Raw genomic sequence first — 23,023 nt, 5'->3', positions numbered from 1 at the left:
TGCAAGAGAAAAAACAACAACAAACCATTCCAGCAAATTGAACGAATATTTCGTGCAATATATCGTTCAACAAGCGCTTAAAAATCAACAAAATTGAACGGCCTGCTGAGAGGGACCTCAAAGGCAGTCTTTTCTGATCTCTCTACTATATTTCTCTTCACTGTTCACCTCTTCTATCCCCTTTCTCTTTCTCACTCTCTCTCTGTTCCTCTCTTTCAGAATCAGTGGTGATGTGTTGCCACAATCTTTCGCTTGATGACAGCCGGCGAAAAACACACCGATAGTTTCTTGACGAGTTAGTTGTTAGTTAGGGCTTATAGACTAGGTGTTAGTAGGATTAGAAAATTTACAAAATTTATCACTTAACCTATTAACAAATTTTTTATTGAGCCTTAAATCAACTTTAAAACGAAAAATATAAAAATAGAACAAAGTTGTCAATCATCAAAAGAAAAACAAGCTTTACCAAAAAAAAAGTTTAATATATCTGTCATGAATGTGGACCCGTTTCATCGTTCAGGTGTCAACGGTAACGTATTTCAATATTTCATACATTTTAATATTTGACTAAAGGAAACTATCAAAATGCTGTACGGGATTTATTCCCGGCTTTCAGAAGAGCCGAATTATAGAATTTACTACGATATAAAACACTTTTCGAACATTTGTCTCGAACGCGAATCAAATGCTAGCTTTATTTTTGCTCGTTTGATGCGAATTTCGTAGTAGCGAAAAATACTCAAAGCAAAACGAATTATTCTAGATTAGCACTAAGCTGATGATTTTTACCTTTGATTCGCAAATAAGTAATCTTAATAGTTCATTAGATAACATTAAGAGCCATTAGAACGGCTGGTTCTGTTTAATATTTCCCATCGTTGTCCACTTTTCGTTTTCTTTTTCATCAATGCAACGACCAGCAGCTAGATGACGCAATCTCTCTTGTTTGAAGCGAAAGTCCAACAGCAGATATGCTCACAGAATATCTAGTTGTTGTTTATTTTGCGTTTAGGCTTGAAGAACGCAGCCTAATATTTGTCATTGACTGAAGCATCAGTTCAATAATGCCGGGTGTAGTTCCACTGTCTTGATGTAAATGGAGGCCTGCACACTCGATGTGCCTCCGTTCATGGATTAGCACTCACTGAACCTAGCAAACGTGCAACATTCTGCCTATTTAATGATAAATCTTGGAGCCAAAAATTTATTCATGAGGTTATTTATTTTTCTTTTGAATTAATCAAATAATTTTTGATGAAAGAAAGATGAAAAAATAGCTTACTTTGCATAAAATGAAAAATTCAAATAAATTGCCTTAATACGCTTCGTCAAAGAACCGCAGTTCAGTAGCATTGTTCATATGGACTCTCCCTTATGTTTAATTAATGTTCAACTTAATTGCCTGATCAGGATGAAAACAATCTTACTGAATAGATAAAACATTGAGGTTAGCTGTGACAATATAAAAAAAACTTATAGCAAAATCACTCAGAGTCACTCGGTCGACAGTAAGTAGCGTTTTGGAACGCTCCCGGAATCAGTTCAGTGCTGATCGGAAACCAGGATCTGTCGTCAAGCGAAACGACAACTTCAAATACCAGCGGAATGTTACGAAAACTCCGAACCTTTTAATCCGAGTTGTGCCTAAAAAGATCAAAACGCCGTGTTCAACGTGACAAGAACGACAATCATTTCTATACCAAATGAGTTCAACTAAAAGTACATGATTTGACAGGGCTTTTTGTAGTTGTAGTTTGAAGAGCGAAATCTTTAACCTAAAGATCATTCGCCAAATTTTTTAACTTTATCATTCACCTCTCAAACAGAAAAACGTTATGAGCCTATGTCCGGAGCAAGAAATCTAGCTCAGGTAGTTCTACACAGAAAAAAATTATGAATTTTGCGGGTGACAGAATTCTACAAACGATACAATTCACAACTTCTTAAATTTCTAAATAACGTAAATTCGACTCGCACAAAATTTTACACGCTCCGAGTGTGATTAGCTCTCGGTTAACCAGTGCCGCTGTATGAATTTATATGTATCAATTATTCAATGAACAGATATGAGCACTGTGGTTCAGTCGAGTAACCGATGTGCTTGTGTTCTAATGTTTCTCGGTTTAAGTCACGCTGCTGCTCTTTTTTTTATTTCATTCGAATTCAAGCCATGTAATTTTCGAATCAGACAATTTTACATGTCCTTGAATATAAATTTGTGTGAAATATGACGCTCCAGTTATGTGTATTTTAAAAGATGTAAAATCACAAGATTTTTTCGAGCTGTGTATGTTCGTCCCCATTCTGTTTGTGACTGAAAACGGTAGCCACGACTAGAGCCAAAATGTTCAATCTATGGGGAAAACCAATTATTTCCTGGTAAAAGTCTGCAGAATTTTTTCTGCTATACAAACCCTGGATATTCTATAACAAGCCGCAGGTAACACATAAAATTCTCTACTGGAAGCCTTGTTTGTTTCCGATTTGATCGTTAATTGAGACAGTGTCAAGCTACAAATCATTCATCAATTATGTTCGCAATTAATTGGTGGAAAACTTATCACCGAAAACTAATACTATTTAAGTTGTTTAAGAAAATGCTATCATTTGCCAAGTCAACAAAAATCGTAAATTTAGCTCCAAAAAGTAATCAACAAAGACTTTTGACATGAGAAGTATTTCGATAGCGTTAACCCGATTTACCTCTAGAAACAATTATGGTATAGTTAGGACTGTGTTCGTGTTATGGTAAAAATAAAACCAGCAAAAATGAGAGAAGAGAACATCAAGAGTCTGGTTTAGAAATTTATCCCATATAGTACCGAACGCTGAGCTATTTTGAACCTTCATCATGCAGAGCATCGTAATACCTTTCACTAGCTCGAAAGTAAACACATATCTTTACACGTTTAAGCAGAACACCGACACGGGGGATGCAGATGCAGATGCAACTTGAAATCAGATCATAAATTAGTACAGAAGCCAAATCGCGCACGGTCCGTTGAGCACACGAGGCGAACTCACAAGCTCGTGACTAACACGTTTCCTTGTGAGGAGTCCCATTTATAAATAATTTTGTCTGAAACATATCGGAGGAATCTTTCCCTTCAGCGCCAGAATGTGTGACCTTGAACTACTTTTGCCGCCGAACGAAAAGAGGGTAAATAAACGCATTTTGTACAGAATCATGCAGACATAGAGTGACTGTCGTTATTACTACATTGGGAGTACTTATATAGAATCATAAAATAAGGGAAGTTTCGTAGTTTCAATTGTCATTCTGCCCCATATAGAAACCAAGTGAAAAGCAAGTAAATTTTAAAGTCAAAATCAGAAATTTGGGAAATAACACTTTTCTAAACATGCTGATTCTCTATATGGTAATGAAATGCGAATATGAAGCTGATACTAAGCATTTGATTGTTTGAAAGTAATTCATTTACTTCTTCGCACAACATAACGTGAAACGAAGCCAATACTTACACAAAACGATTATTTAATGTTAGTCAATTTCGTGAAGCTAGTGGTTATTTGTGTCCTGTTTTTACAATAGCTCTAGGACAACCGATTGAATACAAACATACAATACTTCGTCTGTTATAATGATAGTTCGAAACGACATCTTTCTCAGTCCAACGTCGAGTGATGCTACTTAGAGAATCAATGAAACAAAAACACAGTCAAAATACTAATAGGTGTGTAAATAAGCTCGTGCCGTTTTCTAACAGATGGCTTAACTTGATTTTTATTCCAGTGACTTATCTTTACAAACATGCATTGGAATGCCACATTTTCAGTATCAGTATGTTATCTGTCATTTAGCTAAAGTGCAAACAATAATAATTAATTTTACTACGGGAATGTTGAATTTAGTGGCGAATAAAGTGCATTTGCGGGGATTTCTTCTTTATTATTTTAATAAGTAGAAAGTTATCGAATTTTGGTGGAAGCGTGTGATGAGCATACATTGTTTGACCCTCAACCTGGAAGGATTAATTTTGTACTGGCCATGCAATTATCTTGTACGGGTCAATTGGCGGCTTCGTCTTTTGCAAATAAGGTAGTATTTTCTAAACAGCGGCGTACCAAAACTGTCAGCGGTGGTGGCGCACACATTTAACCCCAAACGTGCACTGAGAAAAAACAACTAAAAGGATCATAAGACTAGGGCCGTGAACCAAGCAGAAATCTATTCCATTAAGAAGAAGAGACAGAATTTGCGTCATTCTCTGAACGTGTTCCACTAATTGGCTCTTCCTGGATTTCTTATGTTCTATTTCGTTTTATTTTTTTCGTGGATGTTTAACAACCGTTTGATTTCGGATCGGAAAAATAGTTAATTCATCGTCTAAATACTTCATTGATTTAATATTAGGCAGTTCCCAAATTTTTGGTAATAATATTTGGCTGCCTCACCGCTGCCAGACATACAATTCAATTGGGATAACAGTGTCTACTAGGAACACGTCCCATTGGTTCTGAGGGAAACATGGCTGTCAGCCTGCATTACTGCTGACAGCCAAATGACGTGTGAATATGAGCGTTTTTTTTTCTTATGTTTTAAAATTGAAATTGAAGGATATTTTTGTTTGAGCTCAGGTCGCCAAATCCGGATCAAAAGCATATCATTTGTTTTCATTTGTTTTTTGAATCAATACACTCATTTGTTTAGTATTTGGCAACTGTCAAATATTTTAGTATTTATTCCAACATCAAGCTCACCTGTCATCACCAACATGTGCAGTATGAAAAATCGATGTAATTGCTCGAGTTACTGGAAGACGGGCGAACATTTTGACTTACTACTACTGAACCGAATATCATTAAATTGATTGAACACAACAGGGATTTTCAACTAGTGGCATTATCTATCTGTCAGGCTACTTTACGACAGACTAACAGACATGATACTATGAGTAAATTCTTCTGAAAATAAATGTTCGTAAGGCACCAGTTCCACCTATATTGACCTGCGCGAACTATTTCCTATCGTACACCCTATCGTAGTTTGTTTCCCACCCGTTTGTCAACACAGATTAGCTGCTTGCAGGGATGCCTGATTTCATCAGGCTTTGTATAATATTTGAAAATGAATTGTCGCAACAAATTATGGGATTACGGTGATAATACATTTAACGGCAACAATTTATTCTTCATAACGTTGTTCAGAAGTAATGATTTCTCAATTGAAACCGATTATTGGTTTGTGGTACATGTGGCTTTTCGAGCCCGATGCAAAATGAACTTGCAGTCATCTAGGCTATTTTTGATTGTGTTCGTTATTTTCATCCGAAATTAAGTAGTGGCAGGCCAGAAGCTAGTAAATATCGTAACAAAATATGGGTTCGATTTTGTATTGCGTTGGAGGATGAGAAGTAGGCACAATTATGTATTTAGTTTTGGCAATATGTAGTAAATCTTTATCCTGCATGAAATCCGCATGGACAGATACAAATCAGTACATTACAGATAGTTATGTATTAATGGCAACTCTGTTGGTAATTGAAAAAAACACTATCTAGATGACAGACTGGATGTTTTTGATAAGGTGAAGTGGCGCCATCATGACATATGCGAGTACTTTCCAACTAAAGGAATATTCGAAATGACCTTTGAAAAGATTAAAAAAATCAATTTGAGTGCCCTGTCTGGTAGTCTGTGACTTTACGTCATAACTAACATAAAAGTATTTGGAATTAGTCAATCCAAGTCGAAGAAAAATCTAAAATTTTGAAAATAAATATCTGGTTAGCAAGAAAGTGATCTGGGAATATTGCATCAATTTTATATTTGCTAGATATCATCATTTGCGAGGTTTTTATCGATCGTCAGTCTGCATGAAATTTTAGTAATGAATCGCAACTATTGATGCGATTTAAAAGTCGCTCCTCAAGCTATTATAACAAATCGAAATTTTTATTTTTGCGAACTTCAACATCTCAAATCTCTCTTCCAGTAACTGTAGAATATTGCTGTATAAATCTGAAAATCTTGATGTACACTTCATCACCCTGCACTTTATCAGCTTCTTCTGTCAACGACCGACTTGATTTGCTTATCGTACGATTCAGAGTCAACACAGTCGACAAACCGGCTAGCTTTGTAGTTCGATACACAGTCGTAAACGACATTTCCTGGATGCTAAAGTTGGGAATCCGCTTGTAAAAGATGGTCACTCTTTTCGAAAACTTTTCGACAACCGGCTTTCGATTCACTCCCATTCTGGACTAACTAGCAGTCGACAAACGAACTTTAATTAGTTTTATTACCTTTTGCCTTTCTCATATAGAAAGATTATGCAATCACTTGAAAAACCGACTAGTGAAAATTGGCCCGGAGGGCCAAGTGTCATATACCATTCGACTCAGTTTATCGAGCTGAGCAATGTCTGTGTGTGTATGTATGTGTGTGTGTATGTGTATGTGTCAAACAATCTCACCAGGTTTTCTCAGCGATGGTTTGACCGATTTCCACAAACTTAGATTAGAATAAAAGGTCTTCCGGTTCCATACGGAATTCCTGAATTTCATCCGGATCAGACTTCCGGTTCCGGAGTTATAGGGTAAAGTGTGTTCAATATTTTACACCGGAATTCGGAATTACGTGTATTGTCATCTAAGAGGTCGAGATCTCAGAGATGACTGGACCGATTTTGATCAAACTAGTCGCAAATGGAAGGTCTCACAGTCACCCCAACACACAGTGGTTCAAAAGCGCTATTTCACGCTCTTAATTGATAACTCATAGGATTGTGGTTTTTGAGGTACAGTATCATCAGCAAAGTTACTCAGAATGACGACGCCATCTTTTGGAAAATTTTATTTATGTGATTAATCCCCCTAACAGTGAGATAAACATTTTATTTTAGCTCAGGGCCAACATAGGGGCTAAGTTACTTCGACAAAGTAGTGCAGAAAGTTATTTCAAACAAGTTTGCTGAAGGTAGTATTCCCTTAACTTGAGTGTAATTCAAGATATAATGTATTTTCTGGAAAGGGTATCCAAAAACCAGTTGTTGTAAGAAAACATATATATTTTCAATTTATATGAGTTTTGCATGTTATACAAAGTTTTTCATCTTTAAAAACTACACAACACAACAGCAGCATAGTGCTATCATTTCAGTTTAATGAAATAGAGCAATTTTTCATGTATTCTTATCTCACTTTTAAAAAACGTCGGACAGTTACTTTCAAAAAACCGTCTGTAATTATTACTAAACTTTTCTATTTGTAGACTTCGATGTCCATAAAAACCTTTTATTGTAAGAGTTTCCATGGTATCGAATATATACTGAAATCTGATCTGAAATACAATGAACCTTATCATTGAAAATGTTAAGGACAAAGATATTTGAAAAGAACATATCTCTCCTGCAGACGATCGCGGACGAGTAACTCAACCACGGTATGAAGGCTCTTTTGAAGTAGTTCAATATGTAAGTAGTCTCATCTGCACCTTCCTGCGCCTTTTGATAATAGACAAGTTAGAATTTTATTTAAAAAATCATGAAAAATTGCTCTGAAATTAAACTGAAATGATAGCAACATAGTATGTTCGAGAAAGTTGTTGTAGTTTTTAAAGATGAAAAACTTTGTATAACATGAAAAACTCATATAAATTGAAAATATATATGTTTTCTTACAAAAACTGGTTTTTGGATACCCTTTCCAGAAAATACATTATATCTTGAATTACACTCAAATAACGGGAATACTATTTTCAGCAAACTTGTTTGAAATAACTTTCTGCACAACTTTGTCGAAGTAACTTAGCCCCTATGTGGGCCCTGAGCTAAAATAAAATGTTTATCTCACTTTTAGAGGGATTAATCGCATAAATAAAATTTTCCAAAAGATGGCGCCTATCATACTGAGTAACTTTGCTGAAGATACTGTACCTCAAACACCACGATCCTATGAGTTATCAATTAAGAGCGTGAAATAGCGCTTTTGAACCACTGTGCAACGCTATTGAATGGTTTGTAGATCGAATGTTTACTTTTTGAGTTATAAGAAGTTTTATGTCAAAATTTTCATTGTTTTTTGACAATATCTGTCACAATTCACCTTGAAAACAGAATATTATTTTAGACTTAGATTCCGCACGATAATAGCTATCCAACAAGCCATAGAATGTAAGAATCCGTCCATTTTTAACGAAGATATCGATATTACTGTGTAAGCGACTTTTCGCCTTATTCCAGTAGTAGGATTTTTACGCGCTTGATGATGAAGCGATGTTTCAGAGCAAAGTGAAACACGATTTTCAATACAATTTTATGCTATTGTTGTTTAGCAGCTTAAGAAGCACCCTTTTCCACGACGTTTCGTTTTTAACACGGTTCGTTTTTGGCAACATGATCATTCGAACATAACTTATGTATTACAAAGATGACAGTATTTTCAAATTCAAAACAATTTCATATATATTTATTAATTTATTTATTTATTTATTTATTTACTTCTCTATTTATTTCTTTATTTATTTATTTATTTATTTATTTATTTATTTACTTACTTATTTATTTATTTCAGGAGCTACAGGGTGATTAGTGTAAAAAAATCACATAAATTTATTGGATTCATAGGTTTTGATAGTCGACGATTAAATAAACTTATTTTCGTTTTATCGGTATTCCGTTTTCGATCCCGGAAGGTACTCAACAATTTTATGTGGAACGCACTACGATTTCTCTAAGATGGCTACATTGATTCTCAAAAATTTCAAATCTGTTGAAATGGTTAACAATCCATTAGACGAATTTAACTGACTTCGGCTACACCGATTCCCGAATTACGTTCCCGAAAATATCTGGAATAGATAAACTAAAAGAAGGCCAATATGAAGTTAACAAACAAAAATTCAAATAAAAATAAACTTATGGTCTCATACAAAATTGGTGAACTTTATCCGATTCCGACTTCCAATTTTGAAATTACAGGGTGATGAGTTTTTAAAATTCAAACCGTCATAAAAGATGACGATACCCAAAAAATCTTCAAATTTTAACTCAAAACTATTTTTTCGTCATACTAATTCATGGACATATTGTTTTATGCTGGTCTCTGAATACCGTTTCTGGAAGTATCATAAATAATGACAAAAACTTTAAGAGGAACTCTTATGGAATGCGTTTTCAATTGCCACACGCTTAGATTGAAAGGAATAATTTTATGGTTTCATACAATGTCTATCTTCGATTCGTCTTGCAGTTCCAAAATTACAAGGTAATGAGTGATTGAAATTTCAAAATGTCATTTAAAACGACGGTCATGAAATCTAAAAACATCGAAGAATATTCACGCGAAAAACACATGTGGATGGATAAAAAAAAGGTATCATCTCACTGTTAGGTGGATTAAGCACGTTTTATATTAGAAACAGCTAACATTCATCCATTTAGACAACTTTACTTGCTAGTAGCATAAATCAAATAAACATAGATTTACCATTGTACGAAGACACTAACAGCGCTTTTAGTGAGAAACGGTTGTACTTTTTTCCATTAGCTACGGTGGTTGTATTAAATGCGCAGGCAACTTTATACATGCATTTTAGGACCATTTTACACCAGACGGCGCTTTTGGTGCCACGGGTTGCTCAACTACATTACTGTAACACTGGGAAATCTAGGTTTATTTTATTTATGCTAGTAGTTTGGATTTTCGCGACACACAAGCTAAATTTTGAAGGGACGCTGCTCTTGCATGGATGTAATTTCCACAACCGAGGAGCAAATATCAAAAACCAAACATTAGGATGATGCTTGTTGAGGTCGAATGCAACATAGTGTACTCTAATTGCAATAAAGTCAGCTTGCAAACACAACACGATTAATTCAATAAGGACAAAAACTTTTAGGTTTTAAACTGTTAAAATTTAAACTGCCTTTCTAACTTGTATTGTTTCCATGTCATTTTGCAGGAGCTTGAAGACGCTTTTTAACGAAGCATCAATGAAGTTACACTATTACTAAGCCTACTTACGATTACTGACCCAACATTTGTCAATGGATCGTATGGTACATTGTAATCTTGAATTAATCTTTGTTATCACTTTGAACTCGAACCAAACAAAGCATCACAGAACCGACGTCACCCCGACATCGTGACTTCGGTCACTTTGTTTTTGTTTCGTTCGTGGAAGCTTCAACCTTAAGGTCATTTGCCGCTTCGCACCAGCAAAACTCTGACCCTTTTTTCGGGGTTAGAAATCGAACCCAGCGCTATACCCGTCCCCGTCGCCGTGCTTCTTGCTTTGGTATCTACTCACACTTTTTTTTTCTAGTGATAAACAATGTAAGCTTTAATCTTGTTCGAAACGCAATCAAAAGCTTTTGTGCACGATGCGTCCGATGTTCGAGTTTACTGAAAATAAATGCGGGCTAAATATCACCACCAATTGTTTGATTCGAAAATCTGTCAGAATCTAGTGAGAAAAATAAAACTGAATTGTGAATTCTTTTTCCTCATTTTCTTGGATCTCGCACGTTTTGTGCCAATTTTTGGTTCAACAAAATATTCACATTTATATATAAGTTGTTCGGATAAATATAGTAATAGTAAGTGACCAGTTCTTGTCCCGGGTTGGCGGTTCAATGCATAGGGCGCTGGTCTTACAAACCAGTTGTCGTATGTTCGAGCCCCGACCTGGAAGGATTCGTAGTGTCAGTAGAATCGTAGCACCAGCCATACAATGGTTCTGTACACTCTGAATCGGCTGCGAAGTCTGTTGAAACAGAAGGTCAAATTCCGCTACAGGAATGTAATACCAAGGCTAAGTGACCAGTTCTTCGAAAATTTTTAACATAAACTTGTTGAAATTTGCTGGGAACCAATAAAAAGGCCTACCATGGTTAGCATCGTCCATTGCTCTTCCTGGAGTGTAATAAAATGGTATAAGTCGGCCAACTTTTACCCTATCCGACTTATAAAGAGAGCAAAAATTTAATGACAATTATAACGTTAATGTCAATCGAGTCGATCGAGCCTTCAAAACCAATCGAGTATGAATGAATTCATTACCCAATCCTTCTTTAAAGGAGGCACTCTGTCAAAAATCGATTTCTGCTTTTCTCATATGAAAGGCTATGCAAACCGACTTTTGAACCGAGGCATATGTCATATACCATTCGACTCAGTTCGTCGAGTACGCAAGATGTATGTGTATGTGTGTGTCTGAGATGGCTGGACCGATTTCCACAAAATTACATTCAAATTATTAAGATTGAGATTTCTTGGTTCCATTTCCTGCTACTGAATTTCTTCCGGATAAAAGTTCCGGTTCAGTGGAAATGGGGTAATATGAGTAAAAAGTGAAAAAACTGAACACAATTTTTTCAGAGACCACTCGTCCCATTGTCACAAGCCTAGGGTAAAATGAAAGGTCTTACAACCCCATTGTATTCTTTCGAATTTTATTCAGATGCGACTTCCGGCTCTGGAATTACAGACTAAATAAGTATAAAAATTCCAAGAGAGTATTCCTAAACATGACACTAAAAATCGAGTAAAATACATTCAACTGACCGTGTAACTGTTCAGTTGCGCAGTTTCAGTTAGTTGGTGACCAAATACATTGATTTTGGGTATACCGGATTTTCATTCCAAGTTTAGGAAGTACCGAAAAAAGTGATCATATACTCCAAACTTACGAACAGAAGATCTCGTAGATTTCTATTGAATTTTGCTCCGATCAGACTTTCTGTTCCTGAGTAACAGAGTTAAATGTTAAGTATTAGGTTATGTCCAAAGAAAGTTTCTTGTACTTATTCAAGATTTAAGGCAAAGGTTTTTTCAAAAACCTATTAGTAATATTTAGGAAAATATGAGTTATATGAATAAGATATCATTACGCCACTAATTGGAACCAATTGACATGAATCTTTTTTTATGTTATGTAGAGAAGTGCGTGAACCTATAAAATGCATTAAATAATGATTGATTCAAATAATTTATGCTTGTATGTATAAATGTCGCACAAAAATATAACATTCTACCGAAGGTAACTCGCATTTGAAACAAGTATTTTGTTCATTTTAATATATCACTTAGATGAATCAGAGTACGATAGTAGATGAATCCGAAGATGACTTTCTTTTAAACCAGCATCGGACTCAGTCACGTATCCAGAGGGGGGCCCGAGGGGGTCTGGCCCCTCCCGAAATTAAAAACAGATATATAATTTTAGAAGGTCTCAGACATGTGTTACAGAAATAACAGGACAGTAAACGTAAAGAAATGTAGTACAATAACAGTTCTAGTGAAAAGTTTAAAGTGTCCGTTAAAAACACCCGTAAAAAGAACACAGAGAATTAGAGCAAATTCAGCAGCTGCAAGATTCATATGGGTGGTCTATAATGTAAATGAAACTGAAACAAACGTATCCCCAGCAATCCGTTTTAGTTTAATTTATTCGACCAGTTCTACTGTCAAATTTAAAACTGGTATACATTGCCGTTCTATTTTTTGTATATTTGAAACACAGATAAAACGCTGCTGGGGCTGCCAGTTCATTTTGTTAAAATTTCTATAGATTTAAATTTTAAAACTGACATAAATTATGCATCTAGAACTAGAACACTCCTGAACATGCCCTTAGGTACATCAACAATCTTCAGTAGCATTATTTTTTTATCTTTGGGCCCCTCCCGAAACGAAATCCTGGGTACGGGCCTGCTCGGACTCGTACTTAATGCGTCCGTCATTTGGCTTTTTTTATGATTTATAAAAACTGTTTTTCTTATCCTTGCATGTGGTCCCCTTGAGACAATGTCGGATCTTGAGTTTATTTTTGGTTGAACGACCTATTTCATGATTTAGCAAGCTCAATGAATTGATTTTCAGTACGTGTCCCAAGGTTGCTTTGTTTTACACAGAAACATTATGATACGATGCAATTCATTATGACCTAATTTTTCAAATGACGGAAAATTCCATTTGCAATGACTCAAGGTTCTGCCTACAATCTTAGAAAAACATCTATTGTTGATAAACGCAAAATCAGTTTTCTCCACTACTGCTTGAAGAATCTGCAAGAGAAAAACGTCAGTTTAGTTAGAAAAATATACCACACAAACTGACGTTTGTCTTTTGAATGACAGCAAAGAAAACTGCTTTTGCGTTTTGCAACAATGATTATTTTCCAAGGGGAGAGTCGCTTAACACAAACTATATTGTGCCTCTAAAAAACACGTTATATACTGTGAGTCAAAGTGTGCCACGCTGTGCCCCATGAACAGCTACTTGTCAAAACTGAGCCCTTTGTGTGCCGCAATTGTGCAACTGTATGAAAACGAAAGTGCCAATATTGATAAATGCGCCAACGCATTGTGTTAATGTGTGATTGGCACATAGTTCTAAGCGTCCTCCCCTTGTCATTTTCCTGTGATTGTAAATTACCCCTTAATGTTGAATTAGAATGAACTTTATTTATTCTGACTGTAATTTGCATTCGGCTAGCAAATGCGACTTTATGAAATATCCACCATTCATCAGCCAAGAAGATGTGTGCTTCTGGGGTTCAGTCGATTGTGATCCAATTAGATTTTTTATCGTGACGTCACAAATGAACAATAATTCATCTTTGACAGTTCAGCTGTACTGTTTACAAAAAAGCTTAAACAAAATCGAGGAACATATCTCTAACAATCATCTTTACACTTCACAACTAGCCACTTTTATTTAATAAATCTTTGAAACGAACCGTATCGAATCGTTAACAAATGTTTTTAAATTCCATTTAGGCGACATGGACTGTGAACGGTCTCATCCGTTTGTCAACAGACAAACAAAAAAAAATCTGTTTACAGACAGCTCCGCCGAACTGTCAAAATGTGTTCCTCCGATTGAGGTTAAAAAACAGTGACAGTAAAAAACCTAATGATTCTCGATTCAAAACGCCGTTGTCGCTACACAGCAAAAAAAAATGAATTTAAACAATCTCAATGTTCAATGATTATCAATAGATGTGATAAAAATTTAGACGTACTGAACATCAAACGCAATAATTTTCTGTTTTCATGAAATATTGCAGATAAATCACACATCATTACTCCGAAACAACGTATTTAGTACATTACATCGCCTTAACTGAACACTGTATATGATTCTGATATGAAATTGTTCATCTTTTTGTGTAATATCATATTACAAACTTTGCGTGAGCTGCGCCGCTCCATTTATTGGCATCTCATAAGATGTAAAATTACAAGGTTTTTTTTTTCGAAGTGTGCTGGTCGCTTATGGAGTTAATTATACACACTTACATATTTATAAAGACTGTCGCAGAAAGTATGGACGCACTTTGATTTCGCTGTAAATAATTCAAAAGTGTTAGATATTCAAATTTTATTCGATATACTGATAATATTGAACTACAACAACAGAATATTATTCTCAACATTTGCTACTTAGCTATTGTAGACTAGCTGGCGCACCTTCTTGCGAACATTCCTCATTAAATTCCGTACAGGCTTCTTGGCGACAAGTTTTGAAGCTTTTTTCCAATCTTTTTAGAACTGTTGAATCGTTTCGGCTGCCGAGACATGTTTCCTAAGATGTGCCTTCGTTAATGCCCAAAATTCCTCAATTGGTCGAAGTTGTGGGCATTTTGGTGGATTCATGTCTTTTGGGACGAAAGTGACATTTTTGATAGTATACCATTCTACCGTTGATTTCGAGTAGTGGCAAGAAGCAAGATCTAGCCAGAAGACAACAGGATCCTTGTGGCTTCGAATCATAGGTAAAAGTCGTTTTTGTAACCATTCCTTGATGTATATTTCGCTGTTCATTGAAACAGTGGTGATGAAGGGTTTCGAAATCTTACCGCAGCTACAAATTGCTTGCCAGATCATAGTTTCTTACCAAATTTTTCGACTTCAATCGATGTCTCGGACTGGTTTAACACTTGCCCTTCTCGCACCGTATAATACTGTGGTCCCGGCAAGGACTTGTAATCGAGTTTCAAGAAGGTTTCGTCGTCCATGATTATGCAGTTCAAATTTCCAGCAAGAATCGTATTGTACAGCTTTCGAACCCTCGGCCTGATCGATGCTTCTTGTTTCGGACTACGTTTTGGTTGTTTCTGCTTCTTATAGGTTCGAAGATTCAAACGTTCTTTAGCACGAAGAACATTTGACTTCGAAGTGCCCACTTTTTTGGCCACATCCCGAACTGAAACCTCCTTCTTTTGCTCGAACACCTTCAGTATACGTTTATCCAACTGAGGATTAGCAGCACCTGTTTTCGGTTTATCCTCAAAGGTGTTATCCTCACCCAACTACCTGATTGCATTTCGCACGACTTTATCACTTATTCCTTCCATTTTTGCTACCTTTCTCAGTGACAGTCCGCGTTCTGTGCACCATTTGTACACAATTTGTCGATGTTGTTCTGCTGCAAGTCCACGCATTTCGAAACAAACTACACAGATAAAAATATTTTGTGAATTTACATCTATTTTCATGCACATATTTTGAGCAGGTAATTAAACATAAAATTACTTTACAATTCTGTACGTTTCAATATAATTTAATCGCAAAATAAGCGGTAATTGAAAGATACAGTTATATTCATTGAAAATTCAATGCAATTCAATTTAGTTTTGCATCGATGAAGGGTTTCAATCAAAATTTCGATCAACCCATGTCTATTTCATGTTACTATTGATTTACATCTCGTGTAAATTTCATTATTTCTTTCTGTGTAATGAAAACGAATAACAATTGCAGAAGTGGTTAGAGAAGAGTGTAAACAACAGGACGCAGCCATGAAAAATTGACAGATTCTGAACCATTGCTAATGGCAGCGGTTTTTGGTTACGTCCATACTTTCTGGGACAGTCTTTAGATGCACAAGCTTCGGGATTTACTTACATTCACATTGCAAAGCATGTAAAGATAAGTCACATCATTAACTTCACAGTTGATTTAGCTGAAGTTTACATCGATAGAAACGCAAAATTTATTCTTACATATTAGGTGTAATATTGTGTCATCACCGAAGAAACTACGGCTTACTTGAATTCACGCCAAGCGTAAATTTCATTATGTAGAAGTACTATAAAATAATCCGGAAGATTTAAACCTTTTTTCTGTCTGTTAGAGGACCGGTTTTAGGAAATTTCAGTTCCAGGAGGTTTTAATTAGAATAAAATAAAAGAAAACTTACTAAATACATAAAATTAAAAACGGATCACTTATGAAAAGCCCAAGTTACCTTGATTCAAGCATCAACCAAAGCGTCTGTACTCAGGGAGCGGTTCAACACAGGTTTGCTAGTGAATATTTTTTCAAATATTTCAGCGCTTTCGCGACCTCAAAAACCAGTGTTAAACATGACATGACAAACCAAAACCAACTAGCTCTCTACCGTTTCGGTTGACCAGCTGTAATGTCTTACGGGATCAGTCTAGAAACGTGCTTAACCTATTTTTGTGATTTATTCTTCAATCATCCTAGATGCCCGCAGTTGTACGACATGCGACACAGTATTAGCCGAACTCGAGCACATTGACGATGACACCGACTCGTTCGGTGTCGATTTCGTCAAAATCAACGATAAACGACTAGCAAAACAGTATGGCATCACGAAATTCCCCGCCCTCACCTACTTCAGGTAATCTGTCTTCCCTCAACAGGTCCGGAGCGGTTGCGCACACTTACTTATTGATTTTTTTTTGTATCCTCTTTTATGCCAACAGAGAAAAGGAACCCATCATCTACGAAGGTGACCTGATGGATGAGGCTGGTGTGCTAGACTTCCTCACTTCCCTCGAAGCTATGGACCTACCCGACCGGATCGAGGAGGTCAACGCTAAGATTCTGTCGAAGATCATCGAGGACTCCGACTACGTAGCCGTTCTCTTTTGTAAGTTGATTGAAGTCCTGCTTTGTCTATCAGGGTTATCCATCTTTTACACTTTGCCACTTTGTAATGTATACAATTTTTTTTATCTTATTCATTGAATCACGGACAGTAGTTTTGAGAAACTAACCATCGAATTTCACCATTCACCGATTTGTGGTTAATCTGTACAAAACAAAATCACATAGCTCTGTCTAGCACTATTCACGATATTCTTAATTTATGATGTTTTGATTGTTCTTTCTCTTTTCTTCCTAACTTGCATAAAACCGCTTCTGCACACAATTCACTGTGTGTTACATTGCGAATGAATGTTGATAATGTTTGCAAACAAAAAAAATATCTCGTAGGCATAAATCATGAAAACTGTCCACCAGGAAACAACAGTAAGTGTACAAACTTTTGCCCGAACAGTGAATTTAAAGTGAATGCCCTAAACCCGAACACCTGAATAAACAAAACAATTGTGAACCGTTACGTTTTATGTTCTGTGTCAACTGTTCTATTTGTTTCCAACAACCGTATCCATATATTCTGTATCTGACCTCGTTCAAAATTTCAAATTTTCGTTCTCAATCAGACCAGTTATATTAATATTGACAGTATTCCCGTTACGTTTCCTTCTGGTAATAATTCTTCATTCAGTTTTGGTTAATCTTATAACTGAAGTCTTCTATTCCACCTTTAACAAAGAGTCGACGTTTTTCCCTTGGCGTTCATGTTTTTTTGTATGCTAACAGTAACCATTTCCTTGCTTCTTGTACCATGAAAGCTTTTTGTAACATTTCTGCGAGGCTTATTCAAAAAGTGTAAACTGTTTTGTCATAAGAAAAATTATAATCATGTAAAATAGATTTTATTAGCATACTTTTTCTCCTTCAAAGCTGCTTTATTTTTCCACATAATTTCCGGTAACTTTGAAGCATTTTTCGTACCGCTGCACCAACCTTTCTCACCGCATCTGCATAGATGTTCACCGCCAGTGAGTTGAACCAGTTTTCAACGTTTTTAAGATCCTCATAGCACTGTTTGCTGTACGCACAGATAGGCAAAAGACTACTGTATAAAAATAATAACTGAAATAGCTTCACGAGTAGTTACAGTTACAGATATGTACAAATTCAATCGTTTGTTATGACTTGCTGTTTGTGAAATATACGCGAACGGCCTTTCTTTTTCGAATATGCGTTGCATTTATGGATCGCTTTCAAAAGTCCTAGCATAGCATATCAAATAACACTTGTCTTACAGTACTATTCAAGGTATCCTTATGTCGTTGTTGTTGTTTCGATTATAGAGATTTTAACCTTAAAGCGTTTTCAAATCAGAGAAACTGTCTGATCCTATGTGCAGGATTGAGAATCAAACCCAGGCGGACTGCGTGAAAGACATCGACTTACCCATTACGTTATAAGGAGTGTATCGAAAATAAGCTATCCAAATACATTCGTGTTGTACGCATGTATTTGTGATGTTTTTTTATGTTCAGATCACAGCATGCTGTGTGTTTGGCTGTTAGCTTTCGTATATTTACTTGTTTGTGCGGTTGAAATTCCGCGTTTTCAAAATGTCGCGTATTGAAAAGGAAGTGAAAATTAAGGTTCTGGACACATTGATAAGTGAGAAGGGTATTACTATGCGAAAATTGGCGAAGCGGTTTGGAGTTCATCATGCCAGTGGTAAAACCATCATTAATAAGTTTGGAGAACACTATTCGTTGGATGAGCTACCAGGAAGAGGCAGAAAACCCGGTTTTGCCAACCCGAAACTAGTCCAGAAAGTGGTATCTCTAGTCTTGAAGAAAAAATCAATGTCAATACGTGATTTGGCCAAAAAAGCAGGAACGAGTGTCGGAATGATCCAGCATATCAAGAGGCGAAATCACCTGAAGACCTACAAGAAACAGAAAATCTCGAAACAAAGTGTAGAACAGAAGAAGCGAGCAGCAACAAGGGCGGAAATTGTATTCGCGTCTTCTACAGTGTTCGGATGCATGCATTTTGATGGACGATGAGACTTATGTAAAGGAGGACTCAAAAACCCTTTCAGGTCCACAATACTTTACTGTCGTCGTTGGGGAGGATGTGAGCGATGCGGACAGGTCGATTCAAGTGGAGAAATTCGGTCGAAAGGTACTGGTATGGCAAGCAATATGTTCCTGTGGTTTGAAGTCAACCAGTTTTTACACTACCGGAACTATAAATGCAGAAATCTATCGATCTGAGTGTCTCCAGAAGAGATTGCTGCCTTTATATAAGAAGCATAGTACACCTTCACTGTTTTGGCAGGATTTAGCATCGGCTCACTATGCCAAAACCACTCTAAATTGGCTTGCGGAAAAGGGTATAAATTTCATTGAAAAAAATATCAATCCACCAAATTGCCCTCAGCTTCGACCCATCGAACTTTACTGGGCAATCGTGAAGAGGGTCTTCAAGAACACTGGTAAGGCAGCTGGGAACATGCAGTAGTTCAAAAAAATTTGGTCTCAAGCGTCCAAAAATACGATGCAACACTTGTCCGGAACTTGATGAAGAGCGTTCGATCAAAACTTCGAAAATTCGTGAAGGAATAAGTTAAATTTTATCCGGTTTTTATTCTGCTTAAGTTTAACCTGGTACATTAACGGATCAATTTTTAGTTTGAATAAAATATCGTTTTTTATCATAATTTGAAAGAAAAATTTGTAAATAGCTTATTTTCGATACACTCCTTACTTGCCTCATATCCTTATGTCGATTGTGCAGTTGCCCACACAAATTGCAACTCTAGTTCCACAAATCATTTGTCATATCTCGGGACAAAATCAGAAAACATTTCTCGTATTTGTAAATGATCTTGAATATCAGGTTTTAGACATTCTTGTGACTTTATACGTTACCTTCTTCTTCTTCTTCTTCTTCTTCTCCTTCTCCTTCTTTTTCTTCTTTCTGGTTGGCGTCACCTCACTTTAGATGACGCCGATTGATGGCACTGCAACTTAGGCTATATTGCCAGTTAATTTTCGTTTATAGTCCAATGGACGTTCTTTTCACTGAACTACAAGCGAAAACCTCGCTGTGTGGCTACGTCAAGTCGCCAAAGTACGGATAAAAATTCTTTTTTTTTCTCGCGAAATACTCGAATTTTCACCGCACTAACACGATTCAACGTGCTCACCCGTTGCTAGATTCACCGGAAGTGTGGTGCGTTGCCTTAACTTTGGATTCCGAGCTACAAATATTTTAGACCAGCCGAACAAGGCTACGTTGCTCATTTGAGCCCTACGATGACAGGTTTCACATGGGACCAGCGTTGCCAATATTTCGGATTTATCTGGCAAATATCAGATTTTTCTCGCTTCGCCAGACACTCTAACTAACCAGATCTTTGTCCGATCTCACAAGACCTTTTTTAACCTCTAGACGATAGGTGGTGAGACCTTTTTTTTACTCACTGAAAATGAAGCCCGGTCGAAATTTTCTTGTACATAATTAAACACAGACAAATCCAGATAAATTTTTGAGTCAGGGATAGATTTTTGAAAAAATAACAAATGCAACTCTGCATGGGACACAGATTTGTACTTTACACGGAACCGCAAAAAAAACTTATTTTAAGTACATTCCACCCAATTTGGGGGTTCCGTTCAATAACCTAATTATAGGTGAAGTGGCTCTACACTCTCATTGAACATAACTCAAAATTGAGTGACACATCACTCAAATTCATTAAAAAGTGCACGTACTCCGAACTTGAGTTACCACCTATCTACTCATTTTTGAGTTAAGGGACGAAATTGTCAAAACTTGAGTAATTTTTACTCAAAATAAGAAAAAATATTTTGTTCAAAATTTGAGTAAGTTCAACTCAAAATTTGAGTTCCTTGCTCTCAACATAAATTTTTCTTCGTTATTTTCATATACGAAGTTATTCTTCGTTCTTTTGAATGCGCAAAATAGTGATTCAAACCCGTTTCCTTTTGAACGGTTTGGAGTCAAAATTGAATTATTTTGATATCCTTATGTTGGGCTTTTCACTAAGCATAACTGAAACCACAAAACATCGATGATTGACGTTGATTCATGTTTTCAAAACCAGATCTTAAAACGGCAATGGGAAACGACGTATTCTTGCATTCTTTACTTCGATAAGAATATTCCGAGAGTGAAAATGCTCTGAACTGCAAGAAGTATTTTTTTCACTCAAATGTTTAAAAACTCAACGCTTACTCTAATGTATGAATAAATGCGAGAAAACTCATGGCAACGAGTTTACTTTACTCAAATCCATACTCAAATTTTGACATATCGTTCCAGTTTATGAATTTGAGTAATCGCGACTCAAACCATGAGTTATGTTCAAAGAGCGTGTAGGTAGTTTCCGTAAGGCACATGCAAAAAAATACTCAAAGATGAGTTTTATTTACTCTACAGTTGAGCCGTATTGACTGAATTTCAGGTTTATACGGTTTACTTAATTTTAGCTTATTGAACGAAACTCTCGCTGTTGAGTGGTTCTGTTCTTTGTATTTTGACAACAATAGAAAGAGCGAATGAAAGAAAAGATTCAAAAGAAATTAAAAATTTAGTAAAAAAAACACATAATAGGTAGTTTTAATTTTCCGTGTAGCGATAGTTAATTTTAGTTTTCTTGCAAGAAGCAAAGAAATTTTTTTCGAAGAATGCCACATTGTTATATGTGAGAACATGAGTGTTATGAGTAAGGTATCATCACACCACTCTGTTGATTAAAACAGAGTTTTTCAATATAACCTATACCTCAGTTTCAAACTGTCAAAAATGTATCGAGAACATGCTGTTCTCAGCACAATGTTGTAAACAGCTGTTCTAAACAGATATTTGTAAACACTCACAGGTCAAGTGTTAGAAAACGATCGCCATGGACTTCCATAAGCGCATGGTAGCTCTAAGTAACTTTTTTTGTTCACGTAATAAAACTAACTGAAAGAAAATCGATACAACAAAATGGAAAGTCATCTATGTATAATCAATAGCAACACAAAACACCGAACGAACGCCATCTATCGAAAATAACCAGATTTTAATTAAGAGAACACCAGGTAGAGCAAACCGAGCTCTTGGATGGTGTCATTGGCCTGAATTACAATTCCAACGAAAGTACCGTCCGAAGAATCCGTCAACGCGAATACTATCGCTCTTATCGTGCCACCAAAAATTCAATAGAAATATACAAAACTATGCTACAGCACAGTCTGCACACACTTTCTTCCCTCAAATGAACGACTGAATGCAAAAGTCGAATGAGTGCAACTTAGTTTGGAAAACCCGTTTAAGTATTTTTTGAATGCAAAAACCGGATAAAAACATTGAGAGCAAAAACCGGATATGGACTTTGCCATGCAAGAACCGGACAGAAAAACTTTGAATGCAAAAACCGGACAAAAACTTAACCGGTTTTTCCCAAACAAGTTGAACTTCAGATGGTGAGCACTTGTCTGATGAAGGTGATGTACGGTGATCTTTTTAACACTCACTTTCCAGGATGTATGGATCCATCACCGACGGCTCTTCCCGAGACTTTTTCAGGTAGTTACGATTCTTGGGCCCTTGCTCGAAGCGTTGTGACGATTGAATCGGTCAAATGGGCAGTTGAGAGTTTTGCTCCGTGCAAGTCTCCTGGGAAAGATGGAGTTTTCCCAGTGTTACTGCAGAAAGAGTATGAACATTTCAAACATGTTTTGAAGAAAGTACTCACTTTTAGTTTTGCGACAGGATAAATTCCAAGAGCTTGGCACAAAATAATTGTCAAATTTATTCCCAAAGGCGGTCGCGACACTTATGCGGAAGCGAAGAGTTTCAGGCCTATCTGTCATAGCTCATTTCTTCTTAAAACAGTGGAACGCTTAGTCGATCACTATATCAGGAATGTTAGTTTGGGCATGCATCCGCTACATGGAACGCATCATGCTTACCAGCGTGGAAAGTCCACTACAACCCTGTTACATGATGTACAACATTGAAAAAGCTTTCTCACAAAAGCAATCTTGCTTGGGAGTTTTCCTAGATATTGAAGGTGCCTTTGATAACGTGTCTTTCAATTCAATTCTGGAAGCAGCCAGTGGTCATGGCATAACTTCAAGTATCACAAATTGGATACAGGCAATGCTTAGCAATCGACTTCTTTGTTCATCG

General features: G+C 36.4%; 1 protein-coding gene across 6 annotated transcripts in view; it reads left to right on the top strand.

Moving 5' to 3' along the window:
• Nucleotides 1-23,023, top strand: part of LOC131438746 (uncharacterized) — a 98,772-nt gene that overhangs the window by 31,314 nt on the left and 44,435 nt on the right. For 4 of the 6 annotated variants that reach the window (XM_058608983.1, XM_058608981.1, XM_058608980.1 and 1 more), the window contains exons 2-4: nt 16,463-16,619; nt 16,705-16,871; nt 17,219-17,254. In XM_058608983.1, coding sequence (XP_058464966.1) covers nt 16,463-16,619; nt 16,705-16,871; nt 17,219-17,254 — 360 coding nt within the window. The remainder of the gene's footprint in view (nt 1-16,462; nt 16,620-16,704; nt 16,872-17,218; nt 17,255-23,023) is intronic. The other 2 variants (XM_058608982.1, XM_058608979.1) reach the window with 1 other exon arrangement.

This window comes from Malaya genurostris, chromosome 3 (genome assembly GCF_030247185.1).
Source record: "Malaya genurostris strain Urasoe2022 chromosome 3, Malgen_1.1, whole genome shotgun sequence".
NCBI lineage: Eukaryota > Metazoa > Arthropoda > Insecta > Diptera > Culicidae > Malaya > Malaya genurostris.
Note: the sequence above shows the minus strand (reverse complement) of the source record. Positions and strands in the feature narration are given on the sequence as shown.